The sequence below is a fragment of the Fusarium tjaetaba genome, assembly GCF_013396195.1.
Source record: "Fusarium tjaetaba strain NRRL 66243 chromosome Unknown NRRL66243_c0000171, whole genome shotgun sequence".
Lineage (NCBI taxonomy): Eukaryota > Fungi > Ascomycota > Sordariomycetes > Hypocreales > Nectriaceae > Fusarium > Fusarium tjaetaba.
Window position 1 is genome coordinate 83964 of NW_023501367.1, and position 20177 is coordinate 104140.

Sequence of the window (20177 nt, forward strand, 5' to 3'; positions counted from 1 at the left end):
TCAAGAATCCTCGCATCAGATTTCGACTTCCCGTTCCTTTCTACTCCTCGCTCGTTCACTCATTCAAACGGCGCCTTTAATTCCCATTTGTGTTGTATTGCTATGTCCTTCTACTTAACGACGAATACCAACATGTTGTAACAAGGGTATCTGGTATACCAACCCACCATATTCATTGTCCTTAATACCGTTCCTTGACCCTTCGAATCGAGTTGTTTCACAGCTGGCCTGGCCTCAGATTGACCTTGATACCCATCAAAATATTCATGTCGCTTATCGAAACAGCGACCTTCTTTTTGAAACATTAAACACCACAGTGGACCTCCATGATGTTCCTATTCTCTATTGTCTCTTTCTTTTTGTTCTGGACGCCGGTCTCGGCTCTACAAGTCACACCCAACTCTCCCTGTTCCCAGTTCTGCCTTGACCGGTCAGATCCCAATTCCTACGAAACCCGCGGCAGCGAGATTGTCTGCGACGATGACGACTTCAAGAGGAAGGCAGCAGGCCAAAAGTTCCAAAGATGTCTTACTTGTTTACAGGACAGTGCTTTCAAGCAGGGCGACGAAAGTGACCAAGATTGGTTCTTGTGTAAGTCATGCTAAGAACTCAACTGTTTAACAGCATCTGACTTTTGCACGATTAGACAACATGCGTTACTCTTTTGACTACTGTATCTTTGGTTACCCAAATGCAACCGGCATCAGTTCCGGCCCCTGTATCACATCTGAAGCTTGTGGCCCCATTGGGAATGCTCTGAAGAAAGGCATTACGGAACCCAACGATAGAGAACAGTATGATTACTGTGACACTGATGACAAAGCGATGCTCGGCGATGCAGTTGATAAATGCCAGGCATGTGTCAAGGCGGATAGCTCCCAGACAATCATATCGAATTGTGAGCCGTTCCTTAACCCAGCTGCTTGATTCATCTAACCATCTCTCTTTGTCTAGTCCTTGTTGCCCTCAATGCTGGATGCCAACAGCGTCCCAGGCCAGGAACCCCTATAGGGCTCAATGACACTGTTTTCAGCGAGGGGACCATCTCGATTGTAGATCCATCTGCCTCAGTTGCACCAGGAGATAACCATGACCTTCCCAACACCTCAATTGCTGCCATTGCTGTTGGTGCCGCCGCTTTCCTTCTCATTTCTGCAGGTTGTATCTTCATGCAACATCGGAAGCGCAAAAAGCTTTCTGTACGCAACAGACGCTCTTCTCTCTCCTTCCGTTGCCAGACACATGTTACACCAAGGACTCCTGGCTTCCACGACCTCCCCCCTTATATGGATGAGGAACGAAACCTGTCAAATTCTGCACTTTGGAACCCACGTAGTGCAGTGAGGAATCTAAACGACTCCCACAAACTCGGCATTGTCACTACCGCTATCCCGCAACCGCCACCCACAAAAGCTCCTCTACACACGCCCTATCGCGAAGATGCGTCTCCAGCAGAAAGTGTGTCAAGCTGTACAAACGCTCCCCTGTTGTCAAACTCAGCTGGGCCACAATGTAGTACACCAGGTATCACATCCCCGCTGTTTAGCCCCGGTTTCTCTATCACAACGCCCCGTTCAGCTACATTCCCACGTGAATGCCACGATAGCAACAATCCTTGGGTGCAACAACCAACTAATGGCTCGGGCAAAGGCTTTCTGAGGAAAAAGCAGTCCAGAGATTCACAAGCTCCCAGCGAAACACGGAACATTCGGATTGTATTTGATCCCCCACCTAAAAAGGCCAGACGATCGTAAGCTTACTACCGATGTTTATATATGTTGGTCTTTTCTGAGCGGACGGGTTTCATGGGTAAACAGACAGGATGCTTATGGATATGGGCCTTTGTATATAGGGTTTTAGTGGCGAGACGCTGTAATGAGAAATGAGTCAAAAGGCAGCGAATGCGTGATGTGATTCGAACTGAAATGCGAACGTGTGTGTATATTTGCTTGGCCATTTCTCCATATAATGCAATGCCTTTCCCAACCAGCTCTAAATCATGCCATCACCTCATATCGATACAGGTCCGGAGTAACCGGCAAGACTCAAGTGTTGCAATGAGTACTTATGCAACTCCCATCCATCCAACCACAGGAGTATATACTTTGGATGGTACCGCCATCCTCATTATCAGCAGTCTTTCCTTCTTTATCTACAATTCCTCATATATCTTGATCCCAGGGTGTCGAACCTCTGCTGATCAGTTCACTCTGCATTCTATCATTCTGGTCTTTGAACCAAGTCGCTCCCTCTTCCATCTCCTCCCTCATAGCACGGAGTTCTTCGATTAGGGTCTGCGCATCGCTCATTACTCGTTTATGCGAGCTGATTTTGATCTGGTCATCTTGAGCTAACTCGCCGTCATCGTCAGTGGCCCGCTTTCTTTTGTTCGTCGCAGAACTATCAGATTCGGTGGTATCGACGGTACCGTGTGACCCCGATAGTCGATGGCGTTCTTCAGGATGGCCAAGGCCACTTATGGAGGCCCGGCGGTTAAAGCCACTCTGAGGCGGGCCCATACTACCCGTTGACTGCTTCTTCCCATACTGCATCTCGTTCGCCAGCCTTTCAGGAACAGCAGTTCCATCAGGCAGCTGCACAATCCCCATAGCCTTGAGTCGCCAGCGTTCAGATACTCTGCTGACACGATTACTGGGCTCTGGACTTTCGGTATTTCGAGAAACAATAGGAGGCAGTGACCGTCTGAAAGTGGCCGACTGATCACCAAACTGTTTTCGAAGCGCTCTAGTCTTTGAACCACTTCTTGCGAGAGATGAGCTCGATTGTTTGCTGGAGATGGAGCTGGTGGCGGATGGCGCTCTACGCACAATCCTGGCCACAGCTTCCTGTTCGTTGTTGATTCCAGATAGAACACCGGAAGCAAGCAATGCGTCCTCTTCTGCTGCTTGACGGCGCTTACTTGGCTTCTTGTGTTTCAGTAGGTCCTTCAGCTCCTCTGGTCGATTCAACTCGGCGATTTCGGCCTGCTCTCGCGCAGCTTGGCGCGCAGCTTCTCGTTGAGCCTTAGCTTGCGCTACACGCTGTTCTTCATAGTAAGCTCTCATCTGCTCTCGGCCGCTACGACGAAGCTGGCTCAAGCGACGATCACGCGCAATCTCTTTCCAGCGATAGAAGTATCTGACTGATAAGCTGTATGTGCGAAAATTTTGTGCTTCAGCCAGTGCTTGCTCTTCTTCCTCCTTCTGTCTCCTGGCTTCTTCCTCCTTGACGTATTTTCGATAAACGCCTTGTAGTATATTATCCAACATAAATGCTTGAAATTCGTCCATGAGTCCGTCATCGCCAGTTACGAACCATCTGGTGAAGTCACCCAAGAGGTCACGAGGTGGTGATGGCGGTTTAGGAGGAGGGGGAGTGTGCTCCTTTGTTATATGTGCAGCTAATGGGGTTGTTGAAAGTTGGGAATCATCACCATTGGATGCAGGATGGGACAAAGATGAGGTTCCAACCGGCGAGAACGAGAATTGAGGTGTTGATGTGGACGGGGGTTTTGTATCAAAGATGCCCGTTGCCGGTTTGCCTTGTTCTCCATTTAACGTAGGTGTTTTGTCCAGGTTGAAAGCTGCCGAGGGTATCGTCGATTGTGATGTGGTATTACTGTCGCTCGGTGTGGTTGATTTTTGAGCTTGTGTTACGGTTGTAAAGGGACTTGAGGACAGTTGAGGCGTTGTTGGAAATATGTTGATGCTAGGTTGCTTCGCGGCTTGTGCTGAGGTGATGGTGGGGGGATGGAGCTCCGGCTTGTCTGCTGTGATCCCTTTGCTGTAAGTGTTCTCTGTTGAGGCGACCGTCGTAGTGGTTGGTAGAGAGGTGGAGGTCGTTCCTGTTGCCGTCCTTTTCTCACTGGAGGCAGAAACCTGACTGAATGGACTGCTCTGTGCTTGCTCCTCCGAAATGGTTGATGGCTTGAAAAAAGAGGCAAACGGGTTCGGTAATGGCCGGTTTCCGGATCCAGGTGGCTGCTCAGGGGTAGGTGCTGGCAGATGAGAAACATTGCCAACGGAGGATTGCGGAAGTGCAGATGGCGTGGGTGCGAAAGGGTTGACAGGAGGCGGCTTGGCTGTCGAAGCCAAGCCAGATACGAAAGGGGATTTCTGGAGTGGTGGTTGTTGCGAACCAGAAGCCCTAATCGAGGCCGTTCCGTTGATTGTAGTCCCTAAGCGAATACAAACGTCAGAACCAGTGGTTTAGGCGTGTCTTTGCCAGATTTCCAGTGGTTCGTCTCGAGCCAATGTGTTGTCCTTAGTAAATCTCAAGAACTGTGGCCTGTCGAGTCTCCGGCTGAATGCGATTTCCTATTCGCCTGCAAAGTAAAGGTCTTTGCACGTAATCGAACATGCAGAAAACCAGGGGATGCAGAATCTTTGGCGCAAATTAAACAGTAGGAATGGGGTCTTACCTGAGTTGCCATTGATAGACTTATTATCCCCTCCGAGTTCACTGGGCTTGCCAAAGGATGCAAATGGGTTTGGCGTTGTAGCTTTGGGTCCAGTGGGGATTGTTGGATTGTTGGGAGTAGGTTGTGTTTCTGGAACAAAGAGGCTTTCTTGGGATGAACCATTAACAGCAGCCTTAGGAGGATTTGCGCTTTGGTAGGTTGTTTGATGTATCAGTTCTGGTAGCGATTTTGAGCCACGCTTCTTTTCAACAAGAGAGTAAGAGAATTGGTGTTGAAGACGAAGGTGAGGTAAAGAACCACGACTATCCAGTTTCGCGTATTGGCGGCTGGCATCGGACGGATCCTCATCGCATTGGCCAAATTCGATGTTGTGCAGCTCCGCAAATTCAACAGCTTGCTCAATGGTATCGAAACGAAGAAACTTGTTCAAGACAGCGGCAGTAACGTCCTTGGAGGTCTCCCTGGGCCGAGCGAGACCTCTGTTGATGGCGGCCAAGATAGCGCGACGAAGCCTGGGAAAGTGACATTCTGCGAAGCAAGCCATTGTGTAGGAAACTTTGGGATCCTCAACTATTCTGAAGTATGATTGATATGCCGCTGATGCGGCTAATGACGGCGCATCCTTCAGAGGCCCGTGAAAGTCTTGGGTATTTTGAAGAGCCTCAACGAGCAGGACGGCCGTACGAACCTCATTGGAGTCCTTCCAAAGGGCTGGTTTCCATTGACGCTGCAACGTTTCTATAATGTTCGAATCGTAGGCATGGAATATGAGGTAGTATGCCCGGAATTCAGGCTCGTTCTCACATCTTATGCCCTGATCGTTGCAATCATCGTAAGCGTCACGGAGGGACAAGAGGGCTTTCCCAAGCTGTTCTAATTCCTGCTGCTCTACAAAGTCCTCGGGTGTTTTGCCGTCTCGAGTGAGAAGATGAAGTGCCGTAACATGAAATCGTGCGATGTTCTCCAGAACATAGACCTGAATCTTCATTTCGTCGGGGGTGAGTGACGAAAAAAAGGTGAAGTCTCTGCGGATTGCGCGTGTTCTGTCCCATAAAAACCCATGCAAGACTGGTAGGTTGCCGTCGTCACGTAACAGGTCGTCAATTAGATAGTCCAATGTCCTTTTGAGGGCCGGCACTGATCGAACGTCCATGGGTAACGGCGCTTCTTGACCAGCGGCGGAACGAGCGAGCTTCTTGACCATGCGACGTGTGTTTGCGTATGTAGTCTTGGGATTCTTTTCGGGCTGATGAACGTCCATTTCATTGATTCGAGTGATCTTCTCGTACTCAGGGCACATGTCCTCGCAGATGCCTTTGAAATCGATAGCATCCTGAAGAGTTTTGCGCTTATCTGGGTCATCGATCAGTCCGGCCTTCGTTAGAGATGCGCGCGCCTTATTGCGGTATGTTTCGTATTTCTCGCGGAACTTTGTCACTTCCGCCTTGTTCTTGGGATTGCCAGGTTGTGAAGGCCACTGGGGAGGGTGAATGCCATCTTTACGCAGTTGCTCGTATACCCTTTTCGCTTGCGGATCGTCGGAATGGTAAGTATCGGGGATAGACTCATCGTCGGAGTTGGCGCTTGATGATGAAGTTGGTCGCGATTCGTTACGCGTCGCCGCAAAAGGAGTTGATCCATTGCCCCGCGTGTTTTGACCTGCTTGCTTCCTGGAGAAGGTGGCAGTACTGGACGGGTTTTTCTTCGGATCAATGTTCTTCTTCTTTTCGTCGCTTTTACGGTTCTTGTTCCTGCCGCCTCCGTCACTCAGATTGGCATCCTTGTTTTTGAACTGTTTATTGGCCTTGCGCTTTGCTTCACTGTCGCTCTGGTCGCCAAATGCTGATGATCGCTTGGTCCGCTTCGCCTTTGACGAGTCACCTGTACTATCAATTCCGAATGCGCTGCCTTTGTTCTCAGAGTTCGTCGCAAAAGGATTGAACGCTGGAGACGGACTCCGCGTTGGCTGGCCGAAAGTCGAAAACATCTGATTTGATGATGCAACAAGCGTCGCACTCATCTAGGAGATCGTCTGAACATGGGAATGAGTTAAAGCTCTCTCTATGCGCGTTGAGGTGAATATTATAATGGAAGTTGCGGTTGAGTGTTGGAGATAGAATTGATTCATTGAGCTAGTTCCTATTCTGGAGAGCTATGCTTTGCTTCGTTACACTGGATCCACCCTCACGTGATTACAAAAGGTACATTGAATTTCGTACCGTAGTAGAACGTAAATCCTGGCGTGTTGTCCCATCTCCACATCCGCGAACACAAGTCTCATTGAAATTCCTTGACTCCTAAACTCCATTCTTTTATTCCAGTCCAATAATCTCAAACCTTCAGTTATTTTATCCTGCCGCGGATTCGAGCAGGCCCCAACCCTTTTCGGATCTCTTCCAATTGCTCGAGGCCTGTTTGAGCCTTAGTCTTCTTATTTGTCCTCTTTCCAGGTTTTGTGAAGTTTCCAAGGAAATCATCCATGATGTTATCAAAGTCACCACGAACAGGCCCTTGAACAGTAGACATGGTAGAAACGGCAGACATGGACTTCATGTCGTCCTCCATATCCTCGTTGTATCGCTCCTCGATTTTGTCAAACCTCGCGTCCAAGAGAGTCATCTGTTCAGTTCGTACTAAAGATGAAGAGGTCATTGAATAGCTCGAGTTATCAGTCAGTGCTCCCTTTCTCTTCTTGCGTCGGCCTCCATGAGTAGTTGTCGTCCAATTAGATTGCATCTCAGACTGTGATGGAGCAACGGGGGCCTTGCCGCCCTTTTGCTCCTTCTTGAATTGCTTGAAATCTTCAAGCCAATCTTGAGAGGGCCCCTCCTCGGGCTGCTCTGTCGGTACGAGTTGAGGGATGTTGTCTTCTTTGTACTCTTTGTTTGGCTTGGCTGTCGCATCTGATTCCCAGCCGTCATCCTCGTCAAAATCTGCGCCGTCAAACTCATAATCTTCCAGTTCGCGGCCGTCCTTGGCAAGCTCCTTAAAAATATCGTCGTCACCATCGTCAACATATGCATCGTCTTCCAGGGCCTCAAGGACTTCTCGAAGACGAGGATCCATATCGGGCTGAAACCCCTTGATAGAATCAGGAATATCTTGTTGGGCCTCGTAAGTCACCCTTGTGAGATTCTTGGATGGAAGAATTTCGTCGTCGAGAATATCGCCTGCGGTCTGCTCAATGTCCAGCTTCTTGAGTGCATCCTCAAGTGACTGTTTCTGCTTTCCTTTGCCTTTGTTTGCCGTAGCCGTCGACTCCACAAAAACAACCTCTCCGCCACCAGTGTTGAGATCGCGCAGATGTTGCATGTAATCGTATTCAGAATCATCAAAGTAAACACCATAACTAGCTGCCTCGCCCTCGTTCGCGCGGACATCTTCGGCCTCATAACCTAGTTCAGAAGCCAGATCATCGAGATCCTTCGATTTGGATGATCCCTTCTTGGTCTGGGTAGGGTTGAGCACCATTGCAGGTGCATTTTCGTCGTGGATGAGAGGATCATTTTGCGGTCGGTGCACCAGCGTAAAGTGCTGAGCAGACTTTTTGTCGCTGCATAATCTGTATCAGCATACTATGGAATCGTAACTATCACGGAGTACTCACATCCACTTTCGAGGCATCTTGATGGTTTGAAGCAACAAGAATTTAGTTGTCAGGTGGGCGTAGATGTTGGGCTTAGACGACACTCATCTGGGTACAAAAATCTAGCGGGGTGGGAAAAAATCCTTATCATATACTCCACAGTTATCCCAGGCCCTGTCAGGTCCTTCGCACTGTATCAGACCGCATTTCATCGTGGAGGTCTATAGTGCGGAAACAGTAATTAAAACACCGTGACGGACCCCGAAAAATCCATTTGCCCCTCCAAGAAACAGTCATTATTCAGCGGGGCACAGAGTTGATCAGTAGACAGCCCTCCCAGATCAATCCAACTCAGTTTTTACACAAAATCAACAAAACCTCTAGAGGTATTTGCGACGTGGAGCAGCCGTTCCTCGTATATTAGCTGCCGAAGCACACCAACCGAATACTACACTCTACATCGACGTCAAAATGGTTCTGGCAAAGTCCAAGAACTCGGTCGGTTTGGGCAACGCCCTCATGAACGATCGCTTCGGTAAAGGCAAGGGAACCGACAGGAAGCGAACTTCTGCCATCACCAGAACAAACCACGCCACAGGCGAACAATATCTTGTCAACGAGAAGAAGGATGCTGCTTGGGTCAAGATGCGCTCCGTTACCGAGCAGGGCGATCTGGATGAGTTCCTGGCCACCGCCGAGTTGGCTGGTACCGATTTCACAGCCGAAAAGACCAACAATGTCAAGATTATCCATACAGACCAAAAGAACCCGTACCTTCTTTCAGCGCATGAGGAGAGAGATGTCCTTGGAAAGCATAAGCAGCATAAAGGTCGATTGACAGTCCCCCGAAGGCCCAAATGGGATTCTACAACAACACCTGAAGAACTGGACGCACGAGAGCGAGAGAGCTTCCTTAACTGGAGGCGTGGCTTGGCAGAGCTGCAAGAGAATAATGATCTTCTTATGACACCTTTCGAGCGAAACCTGGAGGTTTGGCGACAACTCTGGCGAGTTATTGAACGATCGGATCTTATTGTCCAGATCGTTGATGCCAGAAACCCTCTCCTATTCCGTTCTGAGGATCTTGAGTCATATGTCAAGGCTGTTGATCCCAAGAAAGAGAACCTTCTTCTCATCAACAAGGCAGACATGATGACACCCAAACAGAGAAAGGCTTGGGCAAAGCATCTGAAGGAGGCTGGCATTGCGTATCGCTTTTTCTCCGCCGAGCTGGCTAAGGCAGAGAACGAGGCGAGGGAACTCGACGATTCAGAAGATGAGTTGCCAGATGGGGCTTCGTCAGAATCCGAAGAGGAGGAACAGGGCGAGGGTAGCGGTCAAAAAGAACAAGAAGGTGCTCCATTGACTCAAGATTCTGAGCAACAGAGCCAAATTGATAAAGAGACAAAGGCGGCAGAGGAAGCCGACGACATTGATACACAGATTCTTACAGTTCAAGAGCTGGAAGACATCTTCCTGAAACATTCTCCCGCAGACGCAGGTGAGGAGATATTACAAGAAAACCAAACTCCATAAACAATTCAACTAATGCATTGACAGGTTCGGATCATAAGCTGCAGGTTGGCTTAGTTGGTTACCCCAACGTTGGTAAATCTTCTACTATCAATGCCCTCATTGGTGCAAAGAAAGTTTCAGTCTCTTCAACTCCAGGAAAGACCAAGCACTTCCAGACCATTCACCTCAGCGAACGTGTCATCCTCTGCGATTGTCCTGGTCTTGTCTTTCCCAACTTTGCCACTACCAAGGCTGATCTTGTTTGCAACGGTGTCCTCCCCATCGACCAGCTTCGCGAGTTCCAGGGACCCGTGGGCCTCGTCACTCAGCGAATCCCTCAGCCTTTCCTAGAGGCAATCTATGGTATTCATATCCGCACTCGAGCCATAGAGGAAGGTGGTACAGGAATTCCTACAGCTGCTGAGTTGCTCCGCGCGTATGCTCGTGCCCGTGGTTTCCAGACCCAGGGTCTTGGTCAACCCGATGAGTCCCGCGCTGCTCGATATATCCTCAAGGACTACGTAAATGGTAAACTGCTATTCGTTTCACCGCCTCCCGGAATTGATGATGCGGCCGACTTCAATCGAGGGCTCTATGATGAAGAGCATCTCCCTGAGAAACGACGAGCTGCCCTAAGTGCCGCTATGGATCAGCTCTCAGTCATCGACCCAGCCAGCAGCGAGCCTTTCCTTGCCATGGACGACGACGCTGTTGACCTTGTCTCTACTGTCGATGTTCCCCTACCTGCAGGCCCAAAGTCCAAGAAGATCGACAAGGGCTTCTTCGGTCCTTCTAGTTCCCAAGGTCACGTTAGCCGACCTTTCAACTACCAGTATTCGGAGCAGGGCAGGGAAGACCCTCTGGCGGGTAAACACCTGTCCGGCCGCAAAGCGCGTACAGCGGTCGCTCTCGAGAATGGCCTTGATCCCAAGGACGTTCAGATGACATCAAGCAAGAAGCACTTTAAGGGTAACCCTAAAGGTGGAAAGGGTAAACGTCGCGCAGCCCGCAGAGCAGGAGACGATGATGATTGAGCAAAAGCGACGAGAAAAGAGAAAACGGGAACTGAAACTCGGATACATTGGCATTGGAGGGGAACAAAAGGTGGGCTTCGGAAACCGGGTGCATTGGGTCTGGCAGAAAAGGATCTTGTTATGGGAAGGGTTTAGGTCAAGCTATGATGCTACACATGTTTTGACCATAACGGTCAGTTATGGAATCGAAATGAAATTTTGTTTTTTAGACTTGAAATCATTGTTAAATTACGACTCAGCATCAGTGAAAACCAAAATTTACCTTGATGGTTTGATCGATATTTCACGTTTCTCCTGGCTCACATATCTAAATAAGTACTACGCTAAGATCTCATAACAAATAAGGAAATATGGGTATTGACTGTCTACACTGTCCGCAGTTCGTCCAAGGAAAGACCGATCACCGAAACAAAAGGAAAAATTCAAATGCTAAGTCCATGTATGATGAGTCCCAATGGTTCCCCAACTCCACAAAGCAAAACTTTGCCCCCATGATAGTCGTTGTGCCGTGTTCAATGCTAAGGTTCATAGGTTCGTGGTCAAGTGCAAGTATGTTAACACAAGAGTAAAGGTTTCGTTGCTCGTGCTGGTATACCAGCTTCATCGGACACTTCCCCGTGACTCTCGGCCTCCTCTCGATTCGCGACCGCCTTTCGATTCCCGACGGTCCTCGGATTTGAGGAATAGTCGCTTTGTGCCACCAATTCTACCGAGCTCACCAAACTGGCTGCTCGTTGATGGCAGCCGACTTCGCTCGCCGCTAGCGATTCTGACCTTTTCCTTGACACTTGCGACCCATGCTTTGTTTTCCTCACTCATCTCAACTTTCTTGCCTGTAGGCCCCGCAAGTCCAAGGAAAGAGCTCTCGTCTTCATTCCAATCAAGGTGAGAGTTGGACCGCGATCGGTTGAACACTTCTGAGGGATCCTCCTCACCAAGCGCAGGGCCAAAGGCGTATGTTTTGGAATTCAGTTTAGGTGCTTCACTACCCACGGCACCAACGCTCCGTCGCGTCTTACGGACGGACAGTGGAGACATGGGGGATAACTCAACTGCAGATTGAGGTCGTCCATTTGGGCTTGACCCCATATTAGACCTTGATGCCACAGGAGATTCTGGAAGAACCTCGACTTTGGCATTGGCTGTAGCCGATCGGCGTTTGTGGTGGCTAGCATACTCCTTGAGATATTCACCTAGATCTGCCCAGCCGCCACCCACACGAACCATGACGCGTTCCCCCTGTTCGCCAACACAGCGAATGAACAGTTTAATTGGAGCCTCGCCGGACGAACGAGAAAGATGGTAGACCTTGATCTCGTGGTGGCCACGGTTCCGTACCCTCGTGTTCTTGGCAGGCGAAAGGGTGAATGAGGGCGTGCCAGCACGGGATGAAAGATTCGAGGCGCTTCTTCGGAAAGGCTCGGTGGAGGGCCTCTTTCTGATGCGTGGCAGCTGCACATCCGGGGGATTCAGGTTGACTCTCGAAGAAGAGTCATTAGTTAGCTTGATCTTGGCCGGTATCGAGTCAATGATCTGACTGATTTGTTGTTGAAGGTGTTGGTCGCCAACGCTACTGCGGCGGTCGAAAGTAGTGGGGTACTCAGCGATTGAAAATGAATCGTCAAAGTCTTCGTTGAATGAGTCCTCAATTCGCACGTTGGACATATCTAGATCATCGATGTTCCGATCTGGCAATAAAGGGCTATCCAGAGGTGCCAAAGAGGATTCCCGTGAAATCACAGGCAACATAGGCGGAGTGCTGGGGGGGCTAGCTTGAGTGTACTCTGCTTCACGAATTCGGGTTCGAGGAATATCAGGAGAAGCTGATACCTCAGGTGGGTCACTAGATAGGCCGCCGAAATAGCTCGACGAAGGCTGAGTGACAGTAAGAGTCCGGGATGGATCGATCTTCTGCCTTGGAAGAGGAAGGGGTCGAAGTGGTGGTAATTCAGGAGAGATATCTCTATCGAAATGGTGTATGAAGCTGTGGTCTGGTGTTTCGGGGTACTGGGTTGACAATATCGAGGAGTTAAAGTCTTGTTCGATGCTTGGCGTTGGTAATTGTGACTGGACTGGCACTACGTCTCTGGTGCCGTCAAAGGTGTGATTCTCCCCATCATAGAGTTCGTCGACTTCTTCGATTGGAAGAAACGAAGGGCTTTCAGGTTCACTCTCTGATGACGGATCTCTCCTATACCACTCTGGCACGGCTGTCTCAGACTCTGAAACGCCAGAAGGCACCCGAGCTTTCGTGGGTTCCATAGCTCGGTTATCGGAGCCAGTGACTGCCACTTTCTTGGGCGGTAGAAGCAACGGGATGGGCACAACAGCAGCCCCAGCATTGACAGAGCTCTCATCGTCGCCGTCAGATTCATCGTCAGCCAAACTGTCAACGAGTGTAGTAGACTTGTCAGATGCAGTGTTGGATTTTACTGGTGAAGGAGAGCGGGGAGGTCCCAATGCTTCCGGGGGGGCAGTGTTTTCAGTGTGTCTGATCTTCCTCTCACATACCACAACCCATTCACCGTAGCTCGACTCTACAGCTTCCATTCGATCCAACCAATCACTGGGGAGCGTGTCAGGCAGTCCTTCCAAGCAGTCTAGCATATAATCAAGCGACCGGCCAGGACGGACGATTAGTTCGCCGAGGTGCGCTTTCATTACATCAAATGTATTTCTCGTAAGTGCCGAATCTTGTAAGGGAGTGTTGTCGTCTTTCTTGGGTGTGTCTTTTGTGGGGATAGAAATGGCCTTAAAAGCAGATTTAAGTGCAACTTCAGCGTCCTCGAGGGCAAGTAGAACGGTTGGTATGCGACGCAGAGCGCAAAGTCGTAGGTTCCAAGTGTGTAGTAAACGAGTCAACTTATCCAAGACGGGCAGTGCCTTTAAAACAATCGCTGTGATCACTGCAGTGTGGTCCTCCATGCGATTATAGCTGGAACGCGATAACTGACCAGCTCCAGTGAATTCGGCAAGTGGTGTACCTGGTCTGGATAAGGGAAGAATATGATGGTTGAGGACATGGACTTTGATGTCTTCGAGATCAAGGTCTGACAAATCACGCTGAATTTGAGCCAGCCTCTGCTCATGTTTCGACACATCTCGGGCGAGCAAACTCCCCATCCACTGATCCTCATCCTCCCCTGGGACGGCAAGTTGCATCGATCTTCTTTTGCGCTCTTCATCGCTGGGCATCAGATACCCAGCAGGCCCCGGTTCGGAGGGCCACGGCCAAGACTGAAGCTCCTCAAACCATCCCCAGATTGTGTATGACGCAAGAGCGGTGCGGTTTATGAAATCTCGCTCCTTAGAAGAGGCATTATCCAAGGACGTGCGAAGGGCGCCAGTGGCTGTGTTAAGCGCATCGACGACAGTAGCAGGACCGAGATTCACAATAATATCTTCAGTAAGTTTGTTCTTCGGAGCCGGTGAAGTGGCGGCGGCATCGCGCGCCTGCTTGGCGACTTGGGCGTTGAGATCGGTCATGGTTATTATCCAGCAGACAGACAGACTCGAATCGGGTGGATGGATTGTAGAATCATGATCTGTCTAGGAACCTGGGGACATGTCGATGGGGCGGGGATGAGTGGAGGTTTTGATGCCCATATCGAAGAAGATACGTCAGAAATTGTGTCGTCAGATAGGTCGCTGTCAGGTCGGAAAAGTCCTTGTGGTGTTTGCTAGTTAATGCGATCAGGTGGAGCTTCTTTGTTCAAAGGCTGCAAGGTTTCATGCAGGTTGGAAGACCGTTCAGTTACGAATTGAAGAAGTGAAGCTGTGTGTGGCACAGAGGCGCGCAACTGACGAAGCTCTTGGGCTTAAGGGAAAGGGAAAAAAGCAAGCTGAAAGTGGAACCGAAGAGGTAAGGAGCGACAAAGAGGGCCTTTGGAAGGCCACTCTGGGAGCTGAAAGGGAGCTGAAAGGGAACGAAGCAATCGCCGATGGGAGATGGCGGTCAAAGAGTTGCGCAAAGAAGAGTTGAGTTTGACGTGGTTTGGGTTGGGTTGACGTGAGGTTCTAGTGTCGGGTGGGCCACGGTCGCGTTGCGTTTCGCTGCGGAGGCCTGTAATAAATGAGGTTTACACTGAATTGGCGGCAAGGATGGGGCTTGTGCAAATAGCTTGTCGTATTTAGCGCCCTGGTCAAATGAATCCAAAACCACTGGTTCGTCGCCCACGATTCGTGACCATGGATAAGAAGGAAAAAGAAAGTCGGTTCGATCGGCCGGATGCCCTGTGCGCAACGTATGTGGTGAAATAGAAACACAGCTCAAACAGAGTAGGTATCGTCAATTTGACGTCGTTGGAACTTTGCAAGAGCTTGTCTAGGCTGTTGGTTGGCACAATGGAATGGCCGGATCTGGACAAGATCTTGTTTGGAGAGACTGGCTGAGTTTGGGTATCGTGTGAACAAAAGAGTGCAAACAGTATGCACAAGAACAAAACCAATAAATATAATAAAAGCGTTGGAGGATCAGCTTTGGTGACGTTCGACGATGAGCTTCGGAACTGCGGCCACTTTGCTTCGAGGGAGGGATATCAGTCAATGAAAGAGCAAGCTTAGGGAAGATGAAGCGGCAACGAAAGGTACAACGACAATTGACGGATCAGGTATAATGCAAAGATGCCAAGAATACAAAGAATAAAAACCATAGTCGCAAGATTTAGTCAAGGAAAAGAAAATATGTTGGAGTGATGATTGTTGAGAGGCCTACGTTGGAAGAGGGAGAAAATGAGCCCGGGAACGCTCACTATAGGATACAGAGTGTTGCGCACCTATTTTCCTTCCAGGTATCAACCTGACGGATGCTAGAGACATCCATGTCTTCCATTCAAGTAGGTACTATTACGTGCCAGACTTTTAGTTACAGCTGCTAAAGTAGTAAGTAGGTACCTACGGAGTAGAGGTAATCAAAGAGAAAAGCCCTTTTTCTCGCCTGGACTCGGCTACGCCCCATATTCGCCTCCCTTTCCTCCACTTTCTAATATGAGGCCAAGACCTGGCTAGGTAACGAACTTTACCACCTCGTAACGTTGACGCAAAGGAGATCTTTCTTATTCCAACGCAGGCTGGCCCATCAACCGTCAACCGTGATATTATTAGCTCGATTGCCCTGTACGACCAAGCCAGGGCATCGAATTATATCGATTTGGCCCTTGTCAGTCTTCAATATCTTGGACCATCTTATCGGTAGCTTTGTTCCTGAATATCACTAAAACACCATCGTGAACATGTCTACAGCACCAAGACAAGAAAAGGGGGCAGAGACATTCGAAGCTAGCCACCCATTCCTCTGAAAGCCTCTTTTCATCCATCCCATCTGTCCATGCCTTGCCTATCTGTCAGTCATGATCACAAGGCCCCGTCTTGTTCGCACCTATCTGCCCCTGTTAACCGTCACCCTGTCAGCCATCATGATGCTAGTTTTCAATGTCAACAAATAGATTGCGCCATACCCAATCGACCTACAATTCATTACCTACCGAGTTAAATTACAAACTCCATGCCAAATTCTCGCTTCACGTAGCCGACACCTATTATGGCAATGCACTGCGAGGTCCATTGGTTCAAACTTGCTACTTGAACATTAAGTACAGCAAGAATTTTCCTACTCCCTAGAGCATCCAGGGGTCCATAACTGAATAGAACTACAGTTACTATAACAGATGTCACATCATACACTCATGATTCAAGTTGGACTTCGTTACCATTCAACTACAAAATACATCTTCAGGTTGACAAGAAAAACAACCAGCAACAACAAGTTTGAGCCCCTCGAGGCATCCCTTTCCTGTCTGTAGGTGATATCAAACGCCAAAACCAATGTCTTCATCAACAGTCGTGCCAAGCGTTGCTTTTTGATGTCCTTAAAAACATTAAATCATATCCGCCGTCCCTCCAAAACATAATGCGCCGCCTGGAGCAACAGCCCCAACGCCCCGTCTCGAATGAAGACACATACAACAGGTAACGCAAAAATGAAATAAAGGCAAGGCGCCATCCAAAGATCACTCATCCAGAATTGCGTTACAATACGGAAGCTGAAGCGTCTCGAAACTATGCCGGGGCAGGAATCTCGCGGTTCTCGTTTTGCCGGGCGGCATCGACCTCGGCATTAATAGCCCAGGTCAGCGCTTGTTCTGCTGACATAGTAGGCTCGTCAACGCCCAATACTCCGGCGATCAAATTATCGTCTTGATTGTTCACTCCCTCTGGGGGGAATTGCAACCATTGGTCAACATCAAAATCGGTTCCGGCCACAGCATTCCAGTCAAACTCGTCGTGGCCTTGCATGAAATCGAGATCCATGTTGTCGACATCCAGTTGAATTTCCTCTGATCCAGCACTGACGCTCGGTGTCAAGCCAGCGGCGGGAGACTCCATTTCCGTCTGGGGTGGTGAATTTGTGGGCATCTCCAAAGCTGCAGCGTTAACAGTATTCGGCGGCATCATAGTTGGTGCTGCCACAGGCCGAGGCTCCTTCGGCTTCTCGTTAAATAGCGACTCGGAAGCAGTCATGTATGGCGCATTCTCAGGAGGTGGTGTTTGAGCGCTGAACTCGATTGGTACCCGTTTCATCATGGCCAGAGTTGAAGGTGCAACGCTGGAGTTGATATCAATCGCAGCCTTCCGCAGAGCAGCATCGAGGAACCCGGTTGCGTAATCTGCAGCAGCATAAACCTCTCGAAGCTTCTCCATAACCCGCATACATTGGCGGAATCCTCGTGTGGCACGCTCCCGAGCCTGGGGCGTGGGATTCTTCATCTCGAGGAGGTGAATAATCATTGCAGGAAGAATAACCGTGACACCAGTCGTAGGCAGGAATCGCTCCAACCGGTATTGGTGAAGCTCCGTAGCCATGCGGGTAATATGCATCGCAGCATCGCGAACCCGTAGTCGAGACATATCTTGTACTTGTCGAGATGTTGTCGGGGCCTGGAGAGGTGAAGATGGCAGGAACTGGGGTCGGTGCAGAGCTGAGATGGTAGTGTAGTATACCATGTGCAGGAGTGTCCTCTGAACAGCAATTGTTGATCGTCCGTCCTTGACATCCAATGGTGTTAGGGTGCGGTACTGGCAGCAGGCTGGTAGCGATTCAGCCCATGCCATAAGTTCGTGATCCACCTCAGTAACGCTCTCAACGTTATCTAACTGCTTATTAGGGAAAAGCATCATAGTGCTGTTAGTAGTATTTTCGGGCTTCATCTTGTCCCGGATCAGAACTGAATATTGCGCCTTCAGCATGCGGCTAATGCATACGCACAGCTGAGCTTTGGCAATGCACATGATAGCCAGCTCTCGCTGCATGTCGAGATTGCGAACCAATGCACAGCTAGCTGGGATAACAGTATTGTTCTCGGGGAGGACCTCGATCTCAAAGTCGCTCTCCTCGAGCATAGGCACATCGAAATCTTCGTCCTTGATACGCGTGGGCCGCCTCATGCCAAGGGCGATGAGGCGATCTCGCATGAAGCAAGACCACCATATTCTCTTCCAGAGCTTTTGTTTTGCTGGGGCCATGCTGGTGGATCCGGGGTTTCGATGAAGTCCGATAGTGTGTGCCAGTGAGATGGCCACACCCATCCAGTGCCATGTGTCTTTCTGGTCATCTGGCGTCTCATACCAATATGTCATCAAAAGCAAAGCTTGTACGAGGACAAGGCGATCTGACTCGTAATCGAAGTCGTACAGTAACTATTGGCGGATTAGTTTGGCAAGTTCCACGTGGTCGGAGCCTTACTCACCCTTGTCTTCTGAAAGAAGGACTTGCGAGCTGCTTTTCGAGTGGTGTAACCACCCTCACGGAGGTACTTCATGTCTACAAAGGCTGACGCCGCGAACATCACAGCCTGGTAGAGGAAGAGACTTGTCTGACCATTCTTTCCATCACGACTGTTAATGATACCGAGAAAGTTGTTCAGGTCCATAAGCGGCATGTATGGGTGCACGTATTCGACATAAGCCTGAAGGAGTGCATTTTGTAATGGTAGGGTGGGCACCGATAGTGCGCCCTTAATCTTGAGATAATCGACATCTTCGGGCGCGATCTTATTTGGCAGAGGTCGTAAAAATGCAGGGAACTGAGGTGCTGGGGTGTCCTTCTCTTCGAGAGATCCGAGCAATTGAGTGTTACGCAAGTTATCGAAGAACGCAGGGTCAGGGATGATGCTACCCCATGACGACCGGTGTGCGTTAGATTCTATTGACTGAATCTTATTGAGTGAGCTGGAATCTCGGCGGTAGCCAGAGCGTTGATCTGGGTCTCGTGGTCAGCCAAAGTTCGTTCGGTCCCCGCGCATTCCATCATCAATTGTTGTTAAATTTCCATGTGATCAGGCATGTAAGCACTGTGGAGTACATGAAGAAAGCGGGCCAGGGGCGGCTGAAAATGCGGAGAACGGAGTTGTTCACCCCCCAAAAAGAAAGCCACTAGCTAATTGAGAGGGCTACGGCGCACAAAACAAGGGCTGAAGTTGGAGGTGGAAAGTAGCGCAAAAACTTACATATCATGTGAGGCACATGGCTATCAAGGGCGGAACTGTTCAGAAAAGCACTGGGTGCGTCAATGCTGCTGGTCGAGATGGCTGAGCCGCTGCTGGGACGTCGAAGGTCGGCTGTGCTCATGCCCACAGTCGCACTCTTGCTAGGACCTGTGGGATTCCCGTTGCTGGCCGTTGTTTTGCAACGCAACTGAGCTTCTGTGGAGACGGACTGGCCCGCTGTGCTGGCCGTATAAAGATTCTTCCTGCGGCGCCGGTTAGCAACGTAAACTCAACGTAATTTTTTACTCTGGGGCGTTTCGCGTGACATGAGGTTTTCGAATGAGCTCCATTCGTACCAGCCGCCGGTTCAAGGGGCCGGAATGGAGTCGATCGGAACACGATGCCCGGAAAACGTTGGGACAACCTACTTTCGCCTGCGGCTTTCTTGGACAACGCACTGCTCAGATGTCAGTAATGCTCAAATTCAGGGCGGGGATTGGCTGTTTTGTCCAGAATCCAAAGAAGCGTACCTCGACATTGTCCCAGCGACAGTTTCCACAAGGGGCTCCTTCGACAACGTCGCATCGGACCTTTCGTGCCCGGCAGGACACGCAAGCACGGGCAGCGCGTCGCTTTGTGATCTTTTCCGGTTGCTCAGAGTCGCCAGAGGGTGAGGCTCTCTTCTTGCTGTTCTTTTCGTTGGAAGCCTTTACTGAGGTTGCCGATGGCGACGGCGGGGCAGCCGAGCCCTGTGAAGCTTCTGTTTGCATGGCTGAGTTGTTGTGATGTTTGATCTCGTCCAGGCTTAGTATTTGTCTATTGACAACTCAAGTTATGGTAGTTCCTGGTATGACCTTGTAGCGGAAAGTCCAATAAGTGCGAGGGCTGTCTGAATATCTTCGATATGGCGGTTCTAGGTCTTGCAGAAATTAAATGGGCGAGTGAGGGAAGTAGTCGTCGTTGTGATGAATCATTGAAGGGTTGAATTTGGCCAGATATAATCGGTAGAGTGGAGATTTCAGATCAGTTTCAGTCGTTTGTCGTCGAGATTCAATATGTTTATCGTGGCGTGGTTGTTGTCTTGTTTACCCAGAGACTGGTGGGAAGTCAGGCAGACGAGGCTGGAAGAGTGATGACAG

At 49.7% G+C, this 20177-nt stretch overlaps 6 protein-coding genes across 6 annotated transcripts; 2 read left to right on the top strand and 4 right to left on the bottom strand.

Moving 5' to 3' along the window:
• Positions 1 to 329: 329 nt before the first annotated feature.
• Positions 330 to 1754, top strand: FTJAE_8151 (exo-alpha-sialidase neuraminidase; the record flags this gene model as incomplete). Its single annotated transcript, XM_037354938.1, has 3 exons — positions 330 to 591; positions 647 to 898; positions 955 to 1754. The coding sequence occupies 3 exons, from the start codon at positions 330 to 332 to the stop codon at positions 1752 to 1754; spliced, it is 1314 nt and encodes a 437-aa protein (XP_037204793.1).
• A 408-nt stretch (positions 1755 to 2162) lies between these two features.
• FTJAE_8152 (SAC3 family 1) lies at positions 2163 to 6407 on the bottom strand (the record flags this gene model as incomplete). Its single annotated transcript, XM_037354939.1, has 2 exons — positions 2163 to 4177; positions 4421 to 6407. 2 exons carry the CDS (start codon positions 6405 to 6407, stop codon positions 2163 to 2165), a joined length of 4002 nt encoding a protein of 1333 aa, XP_037204794.1.
• A 356-nt stretch (positions 6408 to 6763) lies between these two features.
• FTJAE_8153 (low-temperature viability protein) lies at positions 6764 to 8044 on the bottom strand (the record flags this gene model as incomplete). The annotated part of the gene is made up of 2 exons (XM_037354940.1): positions 6764 to 7973; positions 8028 to 8044. 2 exons carry the CDS (start codon positions 8042 to 8044, stop codon positions 6764 to 6766), a joined length of 1227 nt encoding a protein of 408 aa, XP_037204795.1.
• A 433-nt stretch (positions 8045 to 8477) lies between these two features.
• On the top strand, positions 8478 to 10555 carry FTJAE_8154 (GTP-binding protein MMR1; the record flags this gene model as incomplete). Its single annotated transcript, XM_037354941.1, has 2 exons — positions 8478 to 9507; positions 9567 to 10555. 2 exons carry the CDS (start codon positions 8478 to 8480, stop codon positions 10553 to 10555), a joined length of 2019 nt encoding a protein of 672 aa, XP_037204796.1.
• Positions 10556 to 11155: 600 nt separating this feature from the next.
• Positions 11156 to 14041, bottom strand: FTJAE_8155 (gas2 containing protein; the record flags this gene model as incomplete). Its single annotated transcript, XM_037354942.1, has 1 exon — positions 11156 to 14041. One exon carries the CDS (start codon positions 14039 to 14041, stop codon positions 11156 to 11158), a length of 2886 nt encoding a protein of 961 aa, XP_037204797.1.
• A 2571-nt stretch (positions 14042 to 16612) lies between these two features.
• On the bottom strand, positions 16613 to 19808 carry FTJAE_8156 (cutinase transcription factor 1 beta; the record flags this gene model as incomplete). Its single annotated transcript, XM_037354943.1, has 5 exons — positions 16613 to 18250; positions 18301 to 18812; positions 19060 to 19301; positions 19467 to 19495; positions 19569 to 19808. The coding sequence occupies 5 exons, from the start codon at positions 19806 to 19808 to the stop codon at positions 16613 to 16615; spliced, it is 2661 nt and encodes an 886-aa protein (XP_037204798.1).
• Positions 19809 to 20177: the final 369 nt, after the last annotated feature.